The sequence below is a fragment of the Rhododendron vialii genome, chromosome 1a (genome assembly GCF_030253575.1).
Source record: "Rhododendron vialii isolate Sample 1 chromosome 1a, ASM3025357v1".
NCBI classification, from domain to species: Eukaryota; Viridiplantae; Streptophyta; class Magnoliopsida; order Ericales; family Ericaceae; genus Rhododendron; species Rhododendron vialii.
The window spans coordinates 23,644,148-23,666,374 of NC_080557.1; the positions used below are offsets into that span (position 1 = coordinate 23,644,148).

Here is a 22,227-nt window from a genome sequence, read left to right on the forward strand (position 1 = left end):
TATAACAATCACAAAATCATTTTCCTTACCAACTCTTCGCACCCAATCTACCATGACAGCTCTAGTTTCAAATATCTATAACAAAAAAGATGACTACGTATAAACAAAACATTATGCAACCTACTTTCAAAATAAGTAACAAATATGTATAATAACAACAAATACGTACTAACTAACCTGGTCAGTCGTAAATTCGGTTGTGTAATCTCGCCCAACGTAGGAGCTGCTCTCCCCACACGAAACATCATTCATAACATTGTTTCCAACTGACCAACTATCCGAAAATGAAAAATTGCACTGATCCATAATGTTCTTCTATGAATTACGAAAATGAAATGAAAGTTGAGAAAATTTTAAGGATGTGGTGAATGAGAGTAAGTGTGAATATAGGTCAAGACATACACAAGTAAATATACAGGCAACTGAATATATAGGCGCTACGGTCGAATTTGCAACGGGCTTTTCAACCAATGGTGCAATTAATTTTTTTCCAACTTCAGAAGGACTTTTCAACCGCAATTAATTTTTTTCCAACTTCAGACTGGCCAACTGTTGCAACTTTCAGCCAATGGTACGATTAACTTTCAACTGTTGCAACTTCCAACTTTCAACCGTTGCAATTAATTTGTTATTTTTTTATTTAATTAATAATATTTATACTCTGTATCTTTTTTCTTTTTTATTTATTTAAAATTATTTTAGTGTTCCGATTTTCAATCCGGTTCAATCGGTGGAAAGATCTTGTTTTTTTTTTCATTTTATCTTAAATGGTCATAATGAATTTTTGGCCTTTTAGAATCAAATATCTCTTAGGGCTTATCAACGAGAGTCCTAGAGTCAAAATTTAATTATGGTCATTTAGGATAAAATGATCAGGAAATTAAAATCTTTCCACCGGTTCAAGCGGATTTAAATTCGGAACACTTAATTTTTTAACTATATTTTTTAATATATAAACTGTCTAAAAATGTTAAAAAAATTAAGTGTTTCCAATTTCAATCTGTTTAAACCGGTGGAAAGATTTCAGTTTTCTGCTCATTTTATCCTAAATGGTCATAATTAAACTACGTAAAAACGGATTGAAATTTGGAACATATTTTTCAACCTCTTTACATAGTTTAGACTACGTAAAAAATATAATTTTTCCGTTTTATATTATTTTACCATCAATATTAGGCTTGTTTGATAGATTTCGTTGAGTAGATTTCAAAAATATAAATTTATTAAAAAAATACGTGAAAAATAAATTATTAGTATTTAAAATTTTATAACAAAAAAATCAAATATAAGAGAGTGCTGGGACGGAGGGAGGGACGGAGGGAGGGAGAGAGGGTAAAAGGGGAAAGGAGGGCCATGTCAGTGGGGGGGGGGGGGGGGGGGGGGGGGTTTGCTTATATGACGTGAAAAGTGTGTGTGTGTGTGTGTGTGTGTATATATATATATTAAAATTTGAAGTAGTTCAAAAAACAAAGAAAAGAAGAAGTATTAAATTGGAGGGATTTGACTTCAACTATTTTAAGTGGTAATTGGGAACTACTGCATTTAATACCTTAGGAGCATGTGCTGGGGCTATATTAAAAAAAAAAAATTCTTGTTGGATTAGGAAAAATTCTTAATTTGGATTACGCCTGTGGTACTAAATTTAACTATACGCATTAGTATTTTCATCTACTTTATTTTTTGCCTTGGAACCCAGATCCACCTACAGTCTTAGGGTGCATATACATGAGTATCCCATAGTTATTAAAGTAATTATTGTAGAATGATTTTACAATAAAACAAAGAAAGGTAGAAAAGTAAAAAAAAAATTATGCAGGAAAAGAGTTATTATGATTAGGAGTAGAGGTGAGCATGGATCGGATTGGTCTGGTTTTATAGTAATCCAATAACGAAACCACTACTTACGGATTATGAATTTAGAGAACCAAACCAATCCATAAAATTCATAAAACCAAACCAATCCAAACCATTCAAAGGCGGTTTGGTTTCGGTTTTAAACCACGGTTCGTTTAAAATTGAGATATCATTACTATAAATTATTTTAAGTACTTAAAATTGCAAAGATAACTTAAACTAAAAGTTATATTGAAATTAATATATTAAAATCATCAAAACTCACTAACATCAATCAACTAAATAAGAATAGAATACATTAGAAAGTAAGTTACCGAGATAAAAGAGTAGGAAATCACTTTACTAAGCCCAAACCATGTATGTTTAGCGTAATGAAATTGTAGGAATAGGAAGTTTAGGAAATTAATATTGAAAGTGAAAGAAAAGAATAGGGTGGTGGAATAGAGTATTAGATAAGGAAATTAAGTGTATTAAGTATATCTAAACAAATTATATATTATATGTGTGTGTGTGTGTATCACACGGTTCGGATTGGTTTGGAACCAGAACCATTAACGTAAATCCATAAACCAAACCATTTAACACGGTTTCTATTTTTTTTAAACCGAGACCTAACCACATCATTAAAAAACCAAACCAAACTATTCGGTTTGGATTGGTTTGGACTGGATTCACGGTTTCATGGTTATTTTGCTCACCCCTAATTAGGAGCATGTGCGGGAGCTACATTAAATTGCAAACCGCAGCAAATTTAGGCTCTGTTTTAGAGAAATTGAAAAAAAGATAAGATACAAAAATAAATTGAAACAGAAGTTTTTATATTTTTTCTTGCTGGATTAGAATAATTTAGAAGAAACATATATATATATATCAAGACAAATACAGTACTTCTTAGGTTGGTTTACATATGTAGTACTAATTTTATATGCATCGGTGTTTTGATTTCTTTCTTTTTTTTCTTTGAAACTGAGATCCACCTATAGTCTGTGACAGCTCTAGGATTTTTTAAGAGGGTGTTCAAAATTTTTTTAAAAAAATTTCACTATCACTGTTAACCAATTATTTATACAGAAGATCTCATATACTAGTATGCATAGTTACGATCAAAAAATACTATATAAAAATACAAAAGATTATTATTGTCCTCACGAGTTCTTATTTTTTGAGCCAAGTAGTATTTATCGACACATTAATTCTTCAACGAACACCCTCGTAAAAAGAATTTAAGACGAAAAATGAACAAGTAAAAAGTCGAAATCAATCACAAAGAACTATGGACCATATCGGCCATTAATTATGTAGCTATATGTGTGTGTATACACTTTTTGCCGTCACTGGTAACTGAAAAATGATCTATGGTAGGGCCACGACCCTTACCTGCCCTACCCAACCCCATGTGATTAGCTACGCTAAAATTGTTGTATGACATTGCCAAGGACAAAGTGGTTGTCCAAATAATAGAAAAAGAATCGCCAAGTAACCCAACGACACTTTTTCACCTATTCCATATGAAAGTTAAGGGTTCGATTCTCCCCAGAAGCGCGAGTACTTGTTACCTTTTGATTTTGCTCCACCGGTAGCCATTTATCGGTACCCCTTCCCACTTCACTTAGGAGTAGGCTAGACATCTATTGAGGAAAAAAATAATACTAATAGAAAAGAATCAAAAGAAACTGTTCGGATGAAACTCTTTATGATCATTTTTTTTGCCGATTTCTCGCTGGTATCCTTAAAATCACGTTCTGCTTACATTGAGCGATTCTGATTATCAAAATTCGATCAGAAAATGAGAGATGCAGACTGTGCGAACCAGAAGAGGTGTAGACTTGATCTGGACTGTGTGTGTATATATATTTGTGAGAAAAGTTAGTCTGCGCCAATACATTGGTTGCCCAAGTAGCGTTTTCCCAACTCTCTCTCGAGATAGCTGAGTTTGGGACCTCTGTGGAGTGGTTCGGAAGTAATCCGCATTCTCCCGTCCCTAGAAATTAGAATATGCGTGTAGGGTGCCTGATTCTTGCGTGGGCCCCCTCGATTTTTTTTTTAATTTTTGGACGGCCTAGATCGGCCGTTCGGTAGCCGAAGACAGCCCGGCACGGCCGTCGGTACGATTTCGATAGGGGACCCATTGGTCCCTAAAGAATTATTGTTAGAATATATATCCTTTGTTCAATTATTTCAATTAATCGTAATGAAAACTTGTGTTTTTCGTTGAATAAAATATTTTAATGCATAATTTTTCAAAAAATAAATTCACCAAATAAAGATATCAAATATCAATTGTTTCTGGTATAAAAACAAAACCAAAAAAAACTCTACGAACAATATTCGGACCAAACCATGCTTGTGTTTTTTCTGTGTGGAGTTGGCAGCCCAAGCTCGGAAAGAAACATAGCCCCAAAATTCAACCATTGGGAGTAGGTACTGGGCTGGCGCGGACCTGGGAAAGAAGGGCCCCAAGGCACAGCAGGATGCCGATGGATCGACCTTCAGATGAGTGTCGTCCCAAGCCCATAAGTATAATCCGAACTGTTTATATTTTCAGATCGATCATCAGTTCCTGAGTGAGCTGGATTCGAGGTTGCCAAAGTCCTTCGGTAACAATATGAACAAAGTACGTTTTTCTTGAGAAAGCAGGGATAGTTATGATTTTACGAATAAACTTCAAGAAAAATGTAATATATATCTAGTTGATTTCAATTTTGGCCATATCAGTAACTCGAAGAGCCGAAGAAAACGAACAATTATCAATGAGAAATAAGTAAAACCTATTGTTTCCAAGTTATTTTATTTATTTATTATTTTTTATCCACTATACATCCAAGAGGCAGCCACGAAAAGATTGAACTGAACTACAACCAGGTTTAGTTTGAATCCCCTTAATCTTCATCATATCCCTAACCATTCCCACACCCTCCCATCTCTCAGCATAAGCATACACATTTGACAAAGCAACATAGTCTTCACTCACATCCCTTGACTCCACAACACTAAGCTCTGTCTGCTGCTGCAACTGGAGGAGAATCTTCCCCACCTTCTCCCCCATCACAACATCCCCATGAACTTTGCATGCATTAAGCAAAGACCTCCACAAAACCGCGTCCGGCTCCACCTTCATATCTTTAACAAAACTGTATGCCTCTTTCAAGTGCCCTGCTCTGCCTAGAAGATCAACAACACAACCATAGTGTTGTATCAGAGGCTCAATGCCGAATTCTCTCTCCATGCTGTGGAACAAACAAAGGCCTTCTTCGACAAGTCCGGCATGGCAGCAGGCAGAAAACAAGCTAGTGAAAGTCACCGAGTTGGGTTTCACACCATGAGCTTCCATAGCATCCAAAATCTCCAGCGCTTGTTTTCCTTTCCCATGAACGGCTAGCCCGGTTGCCATAGCCGTCCACGTCAACACATTTCTCTCTTTCATTCTCTTAAATACGTACATAGCGCTGTCCAGGCAACCGCATTTCGCATACATGTCGACAAGGCCAGTCCCGATAAACACATCAAGTTCCGGGGAATAAATTGCCTTCTCAATATACCCATGAACGCAAGTGCCGGTATCCAAAACACCCAACTGAGAAGCTGCGGAAAGAACACAAACCATAGTCGTATCGGTTGGTGTAACGCCACTAACATCACCAACCAACATTTCCTTAAACAACGCGAACGCATCACGGGCATATTCCCCAACCTTCAATTTCTGCGAACAGTAGCCCTTTGTCATGGCATTCCAAGTAGCACTACTCCTCACGGTCATTTCATCAAACAGTCGGCGCGCGGAGCCCACGTCCCAATTACTCGCATAGAAATGAACAGCAGTTGTTCCCACCATGACATCCGACAAAAACCCATGTTTGATCACCCGAGCGTGCACTTGTTTCCCTTCGAACAATGCGGAAACCGCGGTGCAAGACCGAGCGCAGGCGCCGAGCAGGAAGACGTAAGTGGAATCGTCGAAGGGGAGGGAAGATTTAGAGACCCAGTCGGCGAAGAGATGGATAGAGTCTCTGGGTTTGGTGCACCTGATCAGGACGTTGAAGAGGTAGAGATTTGGAGGGTGGAAGTGGGTGAGGATTAGATGAGCATGGGTAGTGGCGAGTGGGGTTGATAAGCGTTGGATAAGTTGGGCAAGGATGGGTGGGGATTTGAGGCGGTCGTTGGTGAGGAGTTGGGCGTGGATTTGTTTGAGATGGGACAGGGATTTTATTAGTTTTAGTTTTAGGGGGGGTTTGGGTTGTAGGAGGGACGAGATCAGATACCTACTTGGTGGCATTGGAAGGCTCTGCATGCATATGTGCAGGTGGAGGTGGAGGTGGAGGTGGAGGTATAATTGAGATAGGAATTTCAGCTAGTCCTTTTTTAGTGGAGTTAGTTTTGAGAGCTTATGTATGTATGGATAGTCCCAGATCAGAGTTCTTTCTTTTTCCAGGGAGTTGACTTAAACTTAATTAATGGAGATTGGAGGGTAACTTCTTATTACAAGCGATTTTGGTTCAACTCAGACCAATCTCACATAATAAGAAATTCCAGTTGATTTACCCCACCCACCCCTCCGTATTTGGTAACAAAAAGGATTTAACTCATCTCCACTTTTGGGGCAATCCGTTTGGCAGCAACTTTTCATGGCTGAAAAGGTTTACCAGTTCATAAATTTGTTATAGATTGTCCTCCAAAAAACAAAGCTTTCTTACGTTGTCATCGTAGTATAAAACACCTAAAAACGGAGTAACAACATCATTCATAATAAATTCCGAAAAAGATATTGGTATTGACAAATGAAAAAATAAATATAAAACCAACGGAGTTTTTATCTTCCTCGATCTAATGCTTCAATAAGTTTACTTACAAATTCATATCCAAACATAGCAAGTGAAGTTTGCTCCTTTACCCGACTTGGCTTAGGGTTACTGCGACTCAAAATCTCTCGATCTCTCTCTCTAATGCAAATGTAGAATCTCTTGAGCTATTAATTACTGTACTACTTTGCCAAGGTGAAATAAAACCCGTGTTCTTGCTGGCACTGCCTGCATTGTTTCTAGTCCAAGATGAGGATCTCATGAAAATTAGGGTACTACTGCTCAAGAATACATTTTATACATTATATAAATTCGTTGACCCCGAATTTTTATTGCACTGAAGCTGATTAATTTAAGATTGATAAAACCACATTGAAGTTTCTTTTGATAATATAAGGTAGTCTTTGTGGAATGTAATGGGAATGAGCAAGTAATACAGACATAGATGTGTTCAAAACCATTTGAAACACATAGATAGCATAAAATGCACGTTGAACCCACACATATCAATCGGTTGAAGATACATCTATACGTGTTTCTATGTCCGGAAGCATTTTCCAATACATATCGAAAAATGAAAGAAAAACAATTTGACAGTTGCCATTACATGTCCCAAAAACAGCTTCTCTGCGGTCCATCTAAAGTTATGAACAGTTGGGCCAGCCATTGATCTCATTTTCATGATTCAAAGCAGTCATTTTACCAAAAAGTCTAAAAAAACCTCCTTTTTTTTTTAATCCGCGTCTAAAAAACACCTTTAAAACACTTCGTATACAACTATTTTCGGAACCATTAAATTGTATTTTAAAAGCGTATTCATAGCACTGCCCGTCATTTTATAGGGCCATACCTATACAAAATTTGATCTAATTACAATAAAAACGTGATCAAATCGCGAATTATGATTATTTACACCTTGTTTGGTTCACATCTCAACTCAACTCATCTCATTTTTCTCTCTACACGTTTCTCAATTCATTTTTCTCTTTATCTCTCTCTACTTATTACCACTCATTACATCAAAAATAACTTTCAAAAATGCAAACCAAACAAGGTTGCTTCATTGATAGAGAACAAATCTCATTTAGACATGTCATGTAGCATTAATCTTATTAGCGGAAATGTGCGATTGAATCAAGCTTTCATTGGGCATATAAAATTCCTCCTAAAAAGAATCAAAATCTTGTTTATTTTGTCAGTGGAATCTTGGGGTGAAATCAAGAAAATTATCGGGAAAATGACGCCCAAAACATGTTTTGATAATTAATACCGGCCAAGGACATGTTAAGAACATTTGCTAATACTGAAACTATCATTGACGGGTATTAATTATCAAAACACGTCATTGGCCGTCATTTTCCCAAAATTATCCCCTTATGTGGGTATTTTTTTGAATAGCAAGATTAACCAAGCACAGCAACAAGACAACAAATGCAAAGAGTAACAGAAAAATGTAGGTGAAATGAACAACGTGGATATTGACACGAACCAATTACCAATAAGGTGAAACATATTTTATCATTACTGTAACGGAACACCACCCTCCCCGTATAAATTGCTCATAACCCTACACCAACATATGGATGTACCTCACAACCTTCGATTAATTATTCAAATTGCATTCAAGATTTGTTGGACATAGGAGCAGCCTCCCTTCAAGGTGCCTTGGCCTTCTGGGGTGGAGGTGATGGAAGCAACTGCATAGGCGAGAAACAAGGAACAAGAATACCGGAGGTGAGAGTAATACTCAGTAACTCGAATCCAATAACCCGATGTAGTTTTTGAGCTCCATCCAGAAATATAACTTTCTAAAAGTGCGTACTGAACAAGGGCAATTATATTCCAGGATGCTTGTTCTATTACAGCCAGAAATCGATAATGTTTCAAAACAGTGCGTTCCAAAACATGGCACTCCTTGGTTCCACAAGGGTGAAAGAAGTGTGCCAAAACAATCCCAACGTTTTTCTCTGTTTATGTCCTATGTTTTCCTCTTCATGTAGGAGAAACATCAAAAATATAATGAACCAAAATAAAGGAAGATTGGACAATGTAGAAAAGATTCAATGCTCCTAACAATGGGTTCAACTGTTTATCAATTAGAATTTCAAAACAGAAATTTATAAACAAGGACTATCTAAAGAGTAATGAATCTCATAGACACATTATTCTGTGATTGTCCTTTTTCAGCTTTGATCTGGGAAAAAATCTTACAGAAGTTTGGCATTTGTAGGAGATCAATCACATTTGGAGGGCAAGGATAGACTGTATTTTTTGGCAAAAAAACTAAAGCCCTTCCCAGAGAACATTTCTGATCAGATTATAAAGGATGTGAGAGATAGGGTGTGGTAACAAGGTTTTGTGTCAAGCATGGAATATCTCGGAGAAAATTCTGTAGTCATGATGTATATAGGGCTGTTGAGTAGTTTTCTGAATTTTACTGTGTAGTTCTTCTGCTTTCTCAGGGGTATGCCCCCTTTGGTTCCTTGTATTTTTGTTCTTTTGGTAATAAAAATCTCTTTTACCAAACAAAAATAGACTAACCTATACAATTCTACGCCTTTTTACCACTATTAAAGCACGAAGCGCGCCACGTCATGTTTCCAGCCCACATACCAGACCAGAATTACCCGTGCTCTAGTTAACATAACCTTTGTGATATTGAACCATTCAAGACCAAGCAGCTAGGAGTATCAAAACACATCTATATACCAACCCATATAAAAAATACCATATCCTCCACCCCTAACATCAAATGAACGAACTGATTTCCCAAGCCCTAAGAGGCTAAGAGCTAACACGCATGACTGGAGTTGACAAAACGGAAAGACGGCAACGATTTGTTAATACCTGATAACACGAGATGAGAGAGCTGACAAATCCAAAGGCACCTGTAACACGGGCATTGACTTTCTTGGGTGCCATTTGAAGCAGTCCAACTGCAACCATTATATCCATGGCTGCTTTAACCAGGGCCAATGACCGCTCATTTGACTTCTTGAGTTTACTACGGTATTGCTCATTCTACATTTCCAAAATGCACAAAAAAAAACATGGGAAAAGGAAATAGAGAAATTACTACACCCCCACGAATTACACAAGCGCACGCCCTCATAAAAATAGTAAAATACCTTGTACTTATCCAAATCCTTCAGATCCTTCTCTAATTTGTTCATTGATAAGGAAAGCCTTCCAAGCTCTGCAGCCTGAAATATATATATATCAGAGGAAGCACATTTGACCATTCTATGTTGTAATAAAGAATAGGCGAAATTACAAAAACACCCCCTTAACTATCACTTTTTCTCATGGAGACCCCCTCATGTTTAAAAGCGCCCATACAGACCCCCTCAACTACTGAAAACGAAAAAAATGCTAATTCCGTTAACGGAATGGAGGAAATGACTAAGATACCATTTTTTTATAAGGCAAAAGTACATAAACACCCCCTCAACTATCACTTTGTTCCATGGAGACCTCCTAACATTTATATTATACCCTTATTCTATCAATCGTTCAAATCATTTTTTTTGTTTTATACAATTTCTTTTTTCCTTATATCAATCATTTTAAAGAGAACCTTCTGTATATAACGACAAAAAATAGAGCGAAAACCATGACGCGACGGCGGCAGGTGCCACGGTAGTTCTTTTGCTGATAAGAAATGAGAAGGGAATAAGAAGAGGGAAAGGAGAGAGGTGTGGGAGAAGAGAAGCCGAGGAGAATGGTGGTGACAGTCAACGGCAGCTGCTACGTTGCTTTTCCCATCTCTATTTTTTTAACTTTTCTTTAGAGAGTGTGTATGTATTGGAAGAGAGAGAAAAAAAGGTCACCGGAGCCAGTGGTTAGTCAGTTAGGGTATATAGAGAATAGCTTAGACGGAGAGGGAGAGATTACCTGTGATTGAGAAGGGGTTGGAGAATACAGTCCCTTTAAGTTTTAATCCAACTATTGATTTTATTGAGATGGAGTGTTTATTTTTTTAAATTGCGTGGGTGGAACTGGCCCCAATATATATATATATATATATATATATAGTAGTGCTAGCTGCACCGACGGTTTCCGTAGGGAAACCGTACCAACGGCCACCGGACCGCCGATCCGAGCCGTTCAAAAATTTAAAAAAAAAAAACCGAGGGGCCTAACGCGGGAATCAACGGCATCCGAGGTGTGTAAGGTGCTTGATCCGAGCACCCTTTTTCGTATATATATGTATATTCGCGGAAATATACATATATACACGAAAAAAGGGTGCTCGGATCAAGCACCTTACATACCTCGGATGCCGTTGATTCCCAAGTTGGGCCCCTCGGTTTTTTTTTTTTAAATTTTTGGACGGCTCGGATCGGGTGTCCGGTGGCCGGAGACGGCTGCGCGCGGCGGTCGGTACGGTTTCCCTACACTTTGGTCGGTACACATAGGATTTCTGTATATATATATATATATGAACCAAAGTTTCAGATCTGTTTGTCGATTTTAGGTTTTGATTGGAGGCTGTTTGTTGAGGGAAGAAAGAGAAGGGTTAGAGGGGGTGTATATATGTAATGCAACAAGGGTTTTTTTGTCTGATTTATGGATGAAGGGGTTCATCACAAACGCTTTAGAGATGGAAGGGTGTCACTTGAGTAAGGGAGATTAGTTGAAGGGGTCTGTATGGGCGCTTTTAAATGTGAGGGGGTCTTCGTGAGAAAAAATGATAGTAGTTGAGGAGGTGTTTATGTACTTTCACCTGAAGAATAAAACAATAATTGACAGCAACATAATAAGCATTACTCCCTGCCCTCCATAAGTGTAGTCCATATTACCCTTTTTAGATCTCCTGAATTTGTCTATCTTCAAAATCCAATTAGTAGTCGTCATTCAATTTCTCACCATACCCGATATAATATTTCAAAAGTTCCATTTGGTTGGGCCCAAATCATCTTAAAGTTAAAAATTTGTCACTTCTTGGACCAGATCTAATGCTCTACAATTAGAACATCCGTAAATTCTATTTTGTTCATTGAGATACATTGTAACATCGCGTGGTACACTACCCGTCTGCTATGCTCCATCTGAATAGATGATCTAATCATAGGGCCTCGAGATTGTGACAATTTCAAGCGTTTGCACTTTGCTAACTGCCACCAAATTAGGTCTCGGACTAGAGACAGGACTGTTCACAACTATCTGCATAGGCCATATATTCTATTTTCCCATTGGGACGGTGTGTTTTTTATAATCCACTGTGCTCAGTAAAACAATTGAAACACCAATCCTTGTTTGCCTCCTCATATCTGCTTTACTTGTGAGTGCTATTCTGTGCCCCTTCAAGTCTTCAACACCACCTTTGGGAGATGCAGACAGATAATCTAATATGTCTACTCGTAACATCACTGCAAGAAATGTCAAGGTAAACAAGGGCCAAACGGATACGCAAAATATACTCAACACGTGCCCTTTATGTGCTCCCTCAAAACCACATGCTCTTTTCCCAAGTAAAAATAGTTCTCCAATGGACGGAGTAAATATAGGAAAAACAAACACAGAGAGAGAAGCAGTGGCAAACCTCAACCAAGGTACTGCAGATCGAAGAACCCATCCAACAATACAGGGATATTCTGCCAATTAGCTCCGCACGTTCTTTTTCCTAAACATAACACATAAAATCGAAGGTCCTTGTGAGCACTTCTCTTAGGCTTTGTTTGGATCAAGAATTTGTGGAGGTACGTGTTGAGGTAAAAGATGCTGTCAGGGAACATATCTTCAATATGTGATGGGAAATCCCAACATTTTCTTTGTTGTTGAGGTAAAAGATGAGATGGGGGAAAAAATCTCCAATCTGCTAAGAGAATCTTCTATATTTTTTTACCATCCACAAATCCAGCTACAAATTCTTGATCCAAATACAGCCTCAAATATCAGTGAACAACACTGAGTGTGTAAGGAAAAATAATCCGATACCTTATAAATGCCCATCCTATTGAGCCAGACAATTTGGTCGAGAAACAAGAAAGTAGACAACAGTGCATTTTTAGACTGAGAAAAGCATTGTGGTTAGAGGTGACAAAAGTATATCATTAAAAAGTAGAAAGCGTTCAGTCAGCGAGCCATTTGTGTACCTTTCCAAGCAAAACAAGTGGAAGGGGAGTTCCTGGAGGCGTCGGACTAATAAGAGCGTGCAAATCATTGACAAACTGCATAAACGAACAAACCTAAGATGAGACCAAGATAAAATACGCCATACCCCCACAAATTGAAAAACATTAATTTTGCAATATTATCAGCAAAGTCAACTACTTAATTTCCTTTCAAATCGAAAAATAATACACAATGCCTTTGGTAGTTGGTACATAGGACATTAGGCCAGAATGAATATGCAATAATTTTCTCACAAGACAAGGTACTTAACTAAGAGACCAAGAAAGTTAGTGAAAAGACATTATGAAGCTTATTACTTAAAGTACAACTAAGGTCGACCTTGAAAAGACGGAAAACTTTCCGTGCCAAGCTAGTTGATTTGTCAACATTTTGGGCCGTGCCAGGCTCTCCGTTGCTCAAATATTTTGAACCATATTGTATAGCCCTGCATATCTTGTCCCTGGCTTCGGCTTTGTTCAAATACAAAACCACAAGGCCAAGTTCTGCTCTGGCTACATCTAGTGTACTCATTTTATCTTCAGTTCAGCTGTAAAGTCAAAGGAGTAGATTACTTAGTCGAGAAAACCCAAAGAAAACATGCAACCTGATAAAAGGAGCAAAAAGGCTTCATAGTTCCAAGATGGAAACTTAAGGGAATATCTTTCAAAATAGAAACAAACAAAAAGAGATGATTAAAGCCATGAGATGAATATAAGACAGTCATGCTTTTTGGTGTAAGATTCAGGGAAATTAAGAACAATATGTTTGACTGCAAAAAAGAAAAAGAAGGAATGATATGGTTGCTAAGTGATAGCTACGAAGTCGGATATACAGAAAAACAAGGAACGATAAAATTAGAAGTTAACTCATTTGTGAGATGGTAGTGTTAGATAGAAAATCGATCACGGAAGTATGGAAATGTCCAATGAAGACGAATTCAAATTTCGCAAAGGGTGAAATTGTGTACATTGAGAGAGTAAATTATGCCTAAAAATAAATGACTCAGATCCCCAACTAGGAACGTGGTGGGTACCATTTTGTATCACATGAGGATTTGTCACATCAGAGGACCCTTCTCACCCAAAGTAGGGTGAGTTCTCCTAAACTTATTAGAAAATAAGTTGTTTTGTCTTTATTTGATTTTTTTTTGCATTTGTTAGTTTTACGCCAAATTTTTGTGGATTAATGATTTGTCTTGTCTAGACAAATCGGAAAAGTAAAATTTTTTACTTTTACCCAAATATTTTGGGAAATAACCACTTTTTAGCAAAATCAGGCAAAACACTCGCAAAACTTTGCTACCATTATATGGATTTCGGAACACAGCACTCTAACCCAGCACAGCGCTTACACGCCATGTTGTTTCTTTTCTTCTTTTTCCTTGGTAAATTGATATTTGGCTTTGTTTTAGAACAAGAAACCAGCAAACATGACTCAAATTTTCCAATTTTTTTCTCCTCTTATTTACCTTAACAATAAGACAGGAACCACAAAATAGAAAACTCATACCCAAATAACCGAAATCAAATTGCACAAAGCCCAGTCTCAAACTCCCGTACATGAAGCTGAAATATTATAAATCAAGTCACAAAACCTACTTGCCAATCAAATTACACGTAGATATGAAATCGCAATAAATAGAGATATACTAATTACAACCTTTTCAAACAAAGTAGAGAGATACTACTACATACCTCAAATCGAAATAAGCAAACGAAAATGAAAGAACTAGGGCTTGTGAATTCAATCGACAGGAGAGAGAGAGAGAGAGAGAGAGAGAGGTTATACCTGGGGAAGTGCCTGAGCTTTTCTGCCTCGAAGTTTACAACTTTTTTTGGTTTTCTTTCTAGAAATTGACAGTCTTTTATCCAAGCTCTCGTAGCGTCAGCAGCTCTATCTCTCCCTCTGGTTCTAGTGATAAGGGCTTGTTTGGTCCTCTCCTTCCCAGAACAAACAAACAAAATACTACTCCTGTATTCCTAAATCCTACTGATATTTTACTATCGCAGCCGTTCGTTTCCCACTCTCAACTCATCTTGTGGTTGTCATTCTCTAATGAACCTGGGGATATTAGTCACAACGTGTTTCGAGGTGCATTTTGTTGTTCATATGACTATATCTGCTGACTAATGGCTCGGCACATTAGGGCTCTGTTCATTTAATAATTGAGCCGTGTTTGAATTTGAGTTTTGAAATCTATTGAATAAACAAATTAAGCTTAACATTTCAAAACTCGACTCAGCTCAAAAAAATTCGGCTTGTTCATTTATAGAGACTCGTTTAGTAAATGAATTGGGTTTGGGTCGCTTGCAATCAAGCCAAACTCAAGGTCAATTTTTTTTGGCTTTAGAAATAGGTACGTAGGACAGACCACCGAGTCTGTTGTGATATTTTTTTTCCACAACTCTCCACACATTCAAATGGGTTGAGACTAATCTACCCACAAAAAATCAACACCCACGAAATGCAATTAGAAACAGGTACGTAGGGCAAACAAATGAATCTGTTGTGCACTCTGCCCACAAAATCTTTTGTACAATTTAGCGGTTGAAATTGCAAAACAAACAAAAAGCATAGGTTCAATTCTGATTATAGAATATTTGAGTTCATGGGGCTCTGGCGGCATACCACCCATGTTTTGCACCCATTATAGGGCTCAAGTGTTTTTTTCCCACAATATAAGAGATATCCTCAAACCTAAACAGACAATACAAATCCATCCAAAGTCGATTGTAGGGAACCAACACCCACGAAAAACAGTTAAAAATAGGTAGGAGCTAAGTAGACCACTGGACCTGCTCATTTAGTGGCAATGGACCAAAAATGATCCAAAGAATGTTTTGTACCCTACATTTTACGTCTAAAATTATTTATGTAAAAACTGCTTTCGGAAAAGCTTTATGAGATGTTTTATGAACTTCCAATTGTTTTTGTTTTAAACTCTGTCTCACCTTGCGAAAATCAATAGTACTATGTAACGACAATGCTCTGTCTCCCCTTGCGCGCCTTACTATATGTCCATTGAGCCCATGGGAAAAACTGTGGTCAACCGGGACTTCGGGTTGGTGTTGTGCAGTGAGATGCACAGCATCGTGTTGCGCACCTCGGAACCGTTAGATCGTATATCTGACGGTTCGGATCTCATCTCAGCAATTAACGATCGAGAGCCATTCATTATCGAGATGAGATCCGAGCCATCGGATGAACAATCCGATGGCTCAGAGGTGCTTAGCACGGTGCTGCGCGAAAATCAATAGTACTATGTAACGACAATGCTCTGTCTCCCCTTGCGCGCCTTACTATATGTCCATTGAGCCCATGGGAAAAACTGTGGTCAACCGGGACTTCGGGTTGGTGTTGTGCAGTGAGATGCACAGCATCGTGTTGCGCACCTCGGAACCGTTAGATCGTATATCTGACGGTTCGGATCTCATCTCAGCAATTAACGATCGAGAGCCATTCATTATCGAGATGAGATCCGAGCCATCGGATGAACAATCCGATGGCTCAGAGGTGCTTAGCACGGTGCTGCGCACACCACTGCACAACATCATCCCCAATTCGTCTACGGGAGAGGATTCTTTGGTTAAGCAAACAATAATATTCTAATTACAAATTAGATTATCAATCATTTTGGAATACCTAAATTAATTTATCTTAAAGGCAATCAATATTATTTATTTTAAGAGATATTTTGTTTACTTTTGACTGAATTTTTTTGGAATCACCCATTTTTTTTGACATAGGAATCAAAAAAGTAAAAAAAATATGAACCAAAGCGACTCAAGATTCATTTTTTACACTATGTTCGATAGCCCGACCGTAGTGATGTTAATTATGGTTACATTTATAAGTAGCTTGAGCCATCTTTATTCCATTTCATATACGTTTGAGAATCCACATAGCCCTCGATTTATGTTTTATTTATTCACTTTTACTTTATTTTTATGCTAATGTTGGTAACTGGAGATAACTTTCTTCAATTATTCCTGGGATGGGTGGGAGTAGGTCTTGCTTCATATATGTTATTTCATTTTTGGTTTACACGACTGTAGTTGAAAAAGTTTCAAAACGACACTAAAGACAATTAAGGCAGATGCATAAAAGTTTTGTCTGTACGGAATTTTTCTTTTTGCTTTGGTTGTACTTTATAATTTTTAGACTTCTCTTATCGAGATAAATAATTAATTCAAAAAATTCAATGTAAATGTAGTCAAAATTTTAAAAAAACAAAAATACTACTCCTAGAACAAAAAAGTTAGGTCAAAGTGCCCTTAAATAAATCCATGATAAAATGCACTCTTATTAAGTTCAAGATTGCTTTCAATGTGAGATCACCTTAGAGCATTCTCATTGTAATAATTTGGTGTGAATAAACAAATTTAATAATACTAAAAAAACACCACACATTATAATAAGCAAAGTTACAAATCTTTTGCCAAATAACCAAATTTCATCCATTCCATAACCAAACTTAACAACTTTTACCAATAACCAAAACTCAATAACCAAACTCAAAACTCGATAAGTCAAAAACACCCCACGTTAGGATCGTCTCATCAAGACGAATAATTTGGCGTGGTCAGGTGCGTGATTGAAACTCGTTTGCGATTGAACAAATGTGCATTGTGTATTGTGGGGTTTTTTTTTTGTCAGGAATGCAAAAATAACCAATGTGGAGATAGAGGTTGTTAAGTTTTGTTATGGACTAAATGGATAATCAAATGCTGACATGACACATTTTAGTTATTGATTTTGATTATTGTAACGCCCCCAATTTTGGGTACGTTAAATAAACATTTTATTGATAAAACCAAATGGAGTCTAGCTCGTTATTACAACAAAACTCTCACAAGAGTTTAATATTTACACAAATGAAGGGGTTTCTAGGGTTCCTAACTACAGCTCCACCTGCTCCTTCATCCTAGCCAGCTCCTCAGTTCCAAAAGCCTCCAAGGTGTACTGTTCATCTTGATAATCTACAAGGTCTGACACATTATACCAGCGTCGCCACCGATATAATATGTCAGGGTCACCAAAAGGTAACACCGTGAGCTACAACGCTCAATAGAACAATCCCATACCCACTAACCCATAACTTACAAACAACAGGTTATAATAAAACATCGATTTCCACATGATACGTGTATACACAGCTACAAAAGACAATATCAATAACACATCTGCAATTGCTATATAACTATCGTTGGTGTCCAAGATTTTTTGAGTTTCTCTTACGTGACTCATCGTAGACTGTGTCAACATTTTCACATACCAATCCATCTTTCAAAAATCATTTGTTTAACACACCCAACCTCAGTTCCGCCATTCCGGGTTTCCGAGTATCCTCACAATGGTTCCGCCGCACCGGATTCCCATTGGCACACGATTGCATTGGCTCCGTACCGCGGATAACCAAGCCATACCTCACCATGGTTCCGCCGCTCCGGGTTCCCATGGGAACGCACACAATTCAAAACCATCGGTTCCGCTGCTCCGGGTTCCCGAGTATCCCACAATGGTTCCGCCGCTCCGGGTTCCCGAGTATCCCTACAATGATTTCGCCGCTCCGGATTCTCATTGGGTTTTTCACAAATCTTACTTTTGCACACGCACACAACTCACATAATGCCATCCAAAACCGATCATTATGTAGTTTCAAAATATTTCCATCCTCGGAATACATTCTCTTTCATTAATCACACCCTAGGTGCCATGTTTCTACTTTCTCGATTCTCGTGTCTCGTTACATACAAAGACTCCGCGGTAGGACAAAAATAAGCATGAAACATTCTAACAAGATCATCCAACTCAATACTACTCATCATACTCAATCACCACTTATAAAATAACGCCACATGTACGGACGCCCTTGAAGTGTATCACTTATGCTTATTCAAAGCACAACGCCACATGTACGGATGCCCTTGGAGTGAAATCATTTATGCTTTATCACACCACAAGTAATACAAGCAATTCATATATGCATACTCATAATCATTTTTAAAGATCAAAATACAAATACTTCTAAACAAACGATAAGTTCTATCTTTCAAAAATCCATTCTTTCCTCTTTTGTCGAAAGTTCAAAACAACACATGTTTATAAAGAGTAAAGACATTATACTTTCTAATATACGGTTCTATACGTAGAGTTAGGGGGCAAGGGGTTCTACCTTACTTCTTGACGGTAGGGTGGCTACAGAAAGTACGTCGGTGATCGAGCGGAGTAACTTCCTACAACGAAGAACTATTTAGTGGCGGCTTTGGATGAGTTTCTTTGAAGAACTCAAGAAAGAACCTCAAGAACAAAGAAGAACTAAGCAAGAACAAGCAAGAACTCTTAAGTTTTCTAGAGAGAAGGTGGAGGAAGGATTGGTGTGAGTTGAAATGAAGTATGGGAGGGCTATTTATAGCTAAAGTCTTGGCTATTACCCAAGGGGTACAAATTTCCCGAGCAATTATTGTCCAATGGACAAAGGAATATTGGTAATAATTTGATATGACTAGTCATGGGAATCTATTGTCCAAGGGATAATATTTTTCCTAACATTTATCGTCCAATGGACAAAGAATATTGGTAATAATTTTGAAATGACTAGTCATGGGAGTCTATTGTCCGAGGGATAATATTTTCCCTAACATTTATCGTCCAATGGACAAAGAATATTGGTAATAATTTTGAAATGACTAGTCATGGGAATCTATTGTCCAAGGGATAATATTTTTCCTAACATTTATCGTCCAATGGACAAAGAATATTGGTAATAATTTTGAAATGACTAGTCATGGGAATCTATTGTCCAAGGGATAATATTTTTCCTAACATTTATCGTCCAATGGACAAAAAATATTGGTAATAATTTTGAAATGACTAGTCATGGGAATCTATTGTCCAAGGGATAATATCTTCCCTAACATTTATGGACCAATGGGTAAAAGATCATTGGTGAAAATTATGGCTTGAAATGACTAAACATGGGGATAAAAATGATTACTCCTATGGTATGACTAGTCTTGTCAAGTTTATGTACACCTTGGCAAGTCTAGCCTCCATGATCCAAGGGGTAAAAATTCTCCTAACAATTATTATCCAAGGGATATTGATGGTAAGTAAGGCTGATGTGACTAGGCTTAGGCTTAGGCTTACTTCTTTTGGAAGCAAAATAAGGGTTTCCCATGGTCCAAGATTCCTATATGACTTGTCGGGTCCAATCTAGGCTTTCATTGGCAAGACTAACTTCTATTACCCAAGAGGTACAAATTTTCTTAGCAATTATTAACCAAAGGGTAAAAGGTGATGGTGATGTCAAGATTATTCTAGATAGGACAACACATAGATTTGGAAAAGCATACTGTCTTATAAGTTGGGGAAAGTACACTGGCATATGGGTTGGGATAAGTATAGTGATACACATACTTCTGATTACCTCATGAACTAATGGGTAATAATTTCCCTACTTTCTATTACCCAATGGATAAACAATCATGTCATACTATTCATGACATGACAAGTCAAAGGTACTATGATGTCATGGCTTTAACTAATGGTCACTAACTTTTCTAGGTTTTATTATCCACTGGATACGTAATCATGTCACATTATTCATGATATGACAAGTCTAAAGTACAATGATGGGTAGTCAAGTCATGCTATTATCCAATGGACCATAGTTTTTCTAGTTCCTATTACTCAATGGATAGAGAATAAAAGAGGTGGGTACGGGCTTGAATAGTCTTGTCAACTTTGGCAAGTCAAAGGTCTATTAACCAAGGGATAAAAATTTCCCTAACCATTATGGACCAAGAGGTAAAGGAATATTGATAATAATTAGGGTTTGAAATGACTTGTCATGGGAGTAAAATGATTACTCCTATGGTCTAATGGTCCTATAGGGTTTGGAGGAGTTCATATAGTTCAAAGATGGTCTAAAAGGTCCAATTAGGGTTAGGGTAATGTAACTAGGCGAATCAGTGGTCTGGTTCCTCCAACTAATCGGTTGGAAACTAACTCTACTTGCCAAATAGGATTTCTAGCCAAGAAATATAATTTAAAGATTTTATCTAACTCGTTAAGAAAATATACAAGTGCTTTTATAAGCATACTTGTTTTTAGAAAATGACTAGATTGCTCGGCGTGAAAGATATAATTTTATAAGTCTCAAATCTAATTATGACGGATTATAAAAATTAAAAAGAAATTTTTTGTAGCAAATCCAAGTAATTAAAATAAAATTTAAATATTTAACGAAATTTTTATTTACCAAAAATCAGGGTCGTTACAATTATTACCATTGTGGATGCTTAGTGCAGAAAAGTAGGTCCTTGGTAGTAGTAATTTATTTGTTTCCCTGTGTAGCATTCGAGCCATTTGTTCGGCAATCTAACAGTCCAAATCTCGTCTCCACCATCTGAGCATCCGAAATGTTCATTTCCGAGATAAAATCTGGACCATTAATTTACTGAACGGACAGCCCGGATGCGCACAACCGCACAACACCTCCCCGGGTCCGTTTCTGGGAGAGAAAGGGTCAAAAAGTAGCATTATATCCCCCCTGTAAAAGGCTGTAATCCCATTCTTCTTCTTAACAAAATAGCCAATATAGTATTTTTTTAAGGGAGGGTAAGAGGGTAACTTCACCTACTAACTCATTTAGGCAATTGCTGACTATGGAGAGGTAGAGTGAACCCTTTAAATACACACACAACACCCAAACTCCCGATGTGGGAGCTAACCCAACTGACGCAGGTCCAAGAGCCTCGCCGCGGATCGCAGCACTACGACAGGCGGGCCTAAGGGGCCTGCACTAGAGGTCGGACACCACCACAACGGGTAGGCACTACTTAGTTTTTTTGAGGGAGGGCAAGAGGGTAACTTCACATATGAACTCACCTAGACAATTCCTGATTAGGGAGAGGTAGAGTGAACTTTTTAAACACACACATACAACACCCAAACTTCCGATGGGGGAACCAAATAGCCAATATATAAGATTGTAAAAATCACAATAAATTGACAAAAAGATCACGTAGTAGCATTTTCTAACGCACTCTCCAGGGAAACAGAGTGTGTGTCTATATATATATATATATATATATATATATATATATATATATGCACAGTCCGCATCTCCTAAGGGATCCCGCACGGTCTTACCGTGCGGGACTCCCCTTTCCCGATCGAATTGAGATGATCCGAGCCGCTCAACGTGATCAGAACGCGATTTTAAAGGTTCCCTCAAGAAATCAGCAAAAAAAATGATCGGAAAGGGCTTGATCTGAACAGTTTTTTATTGAACGGTTCAGTAAAAAACTGCTCGGATCAAGCTCTTCCTGATCATTTTCTTTTGCTGATTTCTCGCAAGTACCTTTAAAATCACGTTCTGCACACTTTGAGCGGCTCGGATAGTCGCAATTCGATCGGAAAAGGAGAGTCCCGCACGGTAAAACCGTGTTGGATC

The 22,227-nt window shown here is 37.7% G+C and overlaps 2 protein-coding genes across 5 annotated transcripts; both read right to left on the reverse strand.

Moving 5' to 3' along the window:
- Positions 1-4,612: 4,612 nt before the first annotated feature.
- On the reverse strand, positions 4,613-7,381 carry LOC131323297 (pentatricopeptide repeat-containing protein At3g18970). The gene has a single exon (XM_058355015.1). The coding sequence runs from the start codon at positions 6,140-6,142 to the stop codon at positions 4,667-4,669; it is 1,476 nt and encodes a 491-aa protein (XP_058210998.1). The 5' UTR covers positions 6,143-7,381; the 3' UTR covers positions 4,613-4,666.
- A 723-nt stretch (positions 7,382-8,104) lies between these two features.
- On the reverse strand, positions 8,105-14,731 carry LOC131323306 (peroxisomal membrane protein 11C). 4 transcript variants are annotated; one of them, XM_058355049.1, is made up of 9 exons: positions 14,556-14,711; positions 14,277-14,332; positions 13,107-13,314; positions 12,749-12,823; positions 12,591-12,665; positions 12,196-12,276; positions 9,779-9,853; positions 9,498-9,671; positions 8,105-8,347 (listed from the first exon to the last, which is right to left on the reverse strand). In XM_058355049.1, the coding sequence occupies exons 3-9, from the start codon at positions 13,296-13,298 to the stop codon at positions 8,306-8,308; spliced, it is 714 nt and encodes a 237-aa protein (XP_058211032.1). In that variant the 5' UTR covers positions 13,299-13,314; positions 14,277-14,332; positions 14,556-14,711; the 3' UTR covers positions 8,105-8,305. The 4 variants fall into 4 exon arrangements, with proteins under 4 accessions (XP_058211032.1, XP_058211014.1, XP_058211023.1 ...); XM_058355031.1 differs by having other exon boundaries at positions 8,105-9,671; positions 14,556-14,715; XM_058355040.1 differs by lacking the exon at positions 14,277-14,332 and having other exon boundaries at positions 14,556-14,696.
- Between the last annotated feature and the right edge of the window lie 7,496 nt (positions 14,732-22,227).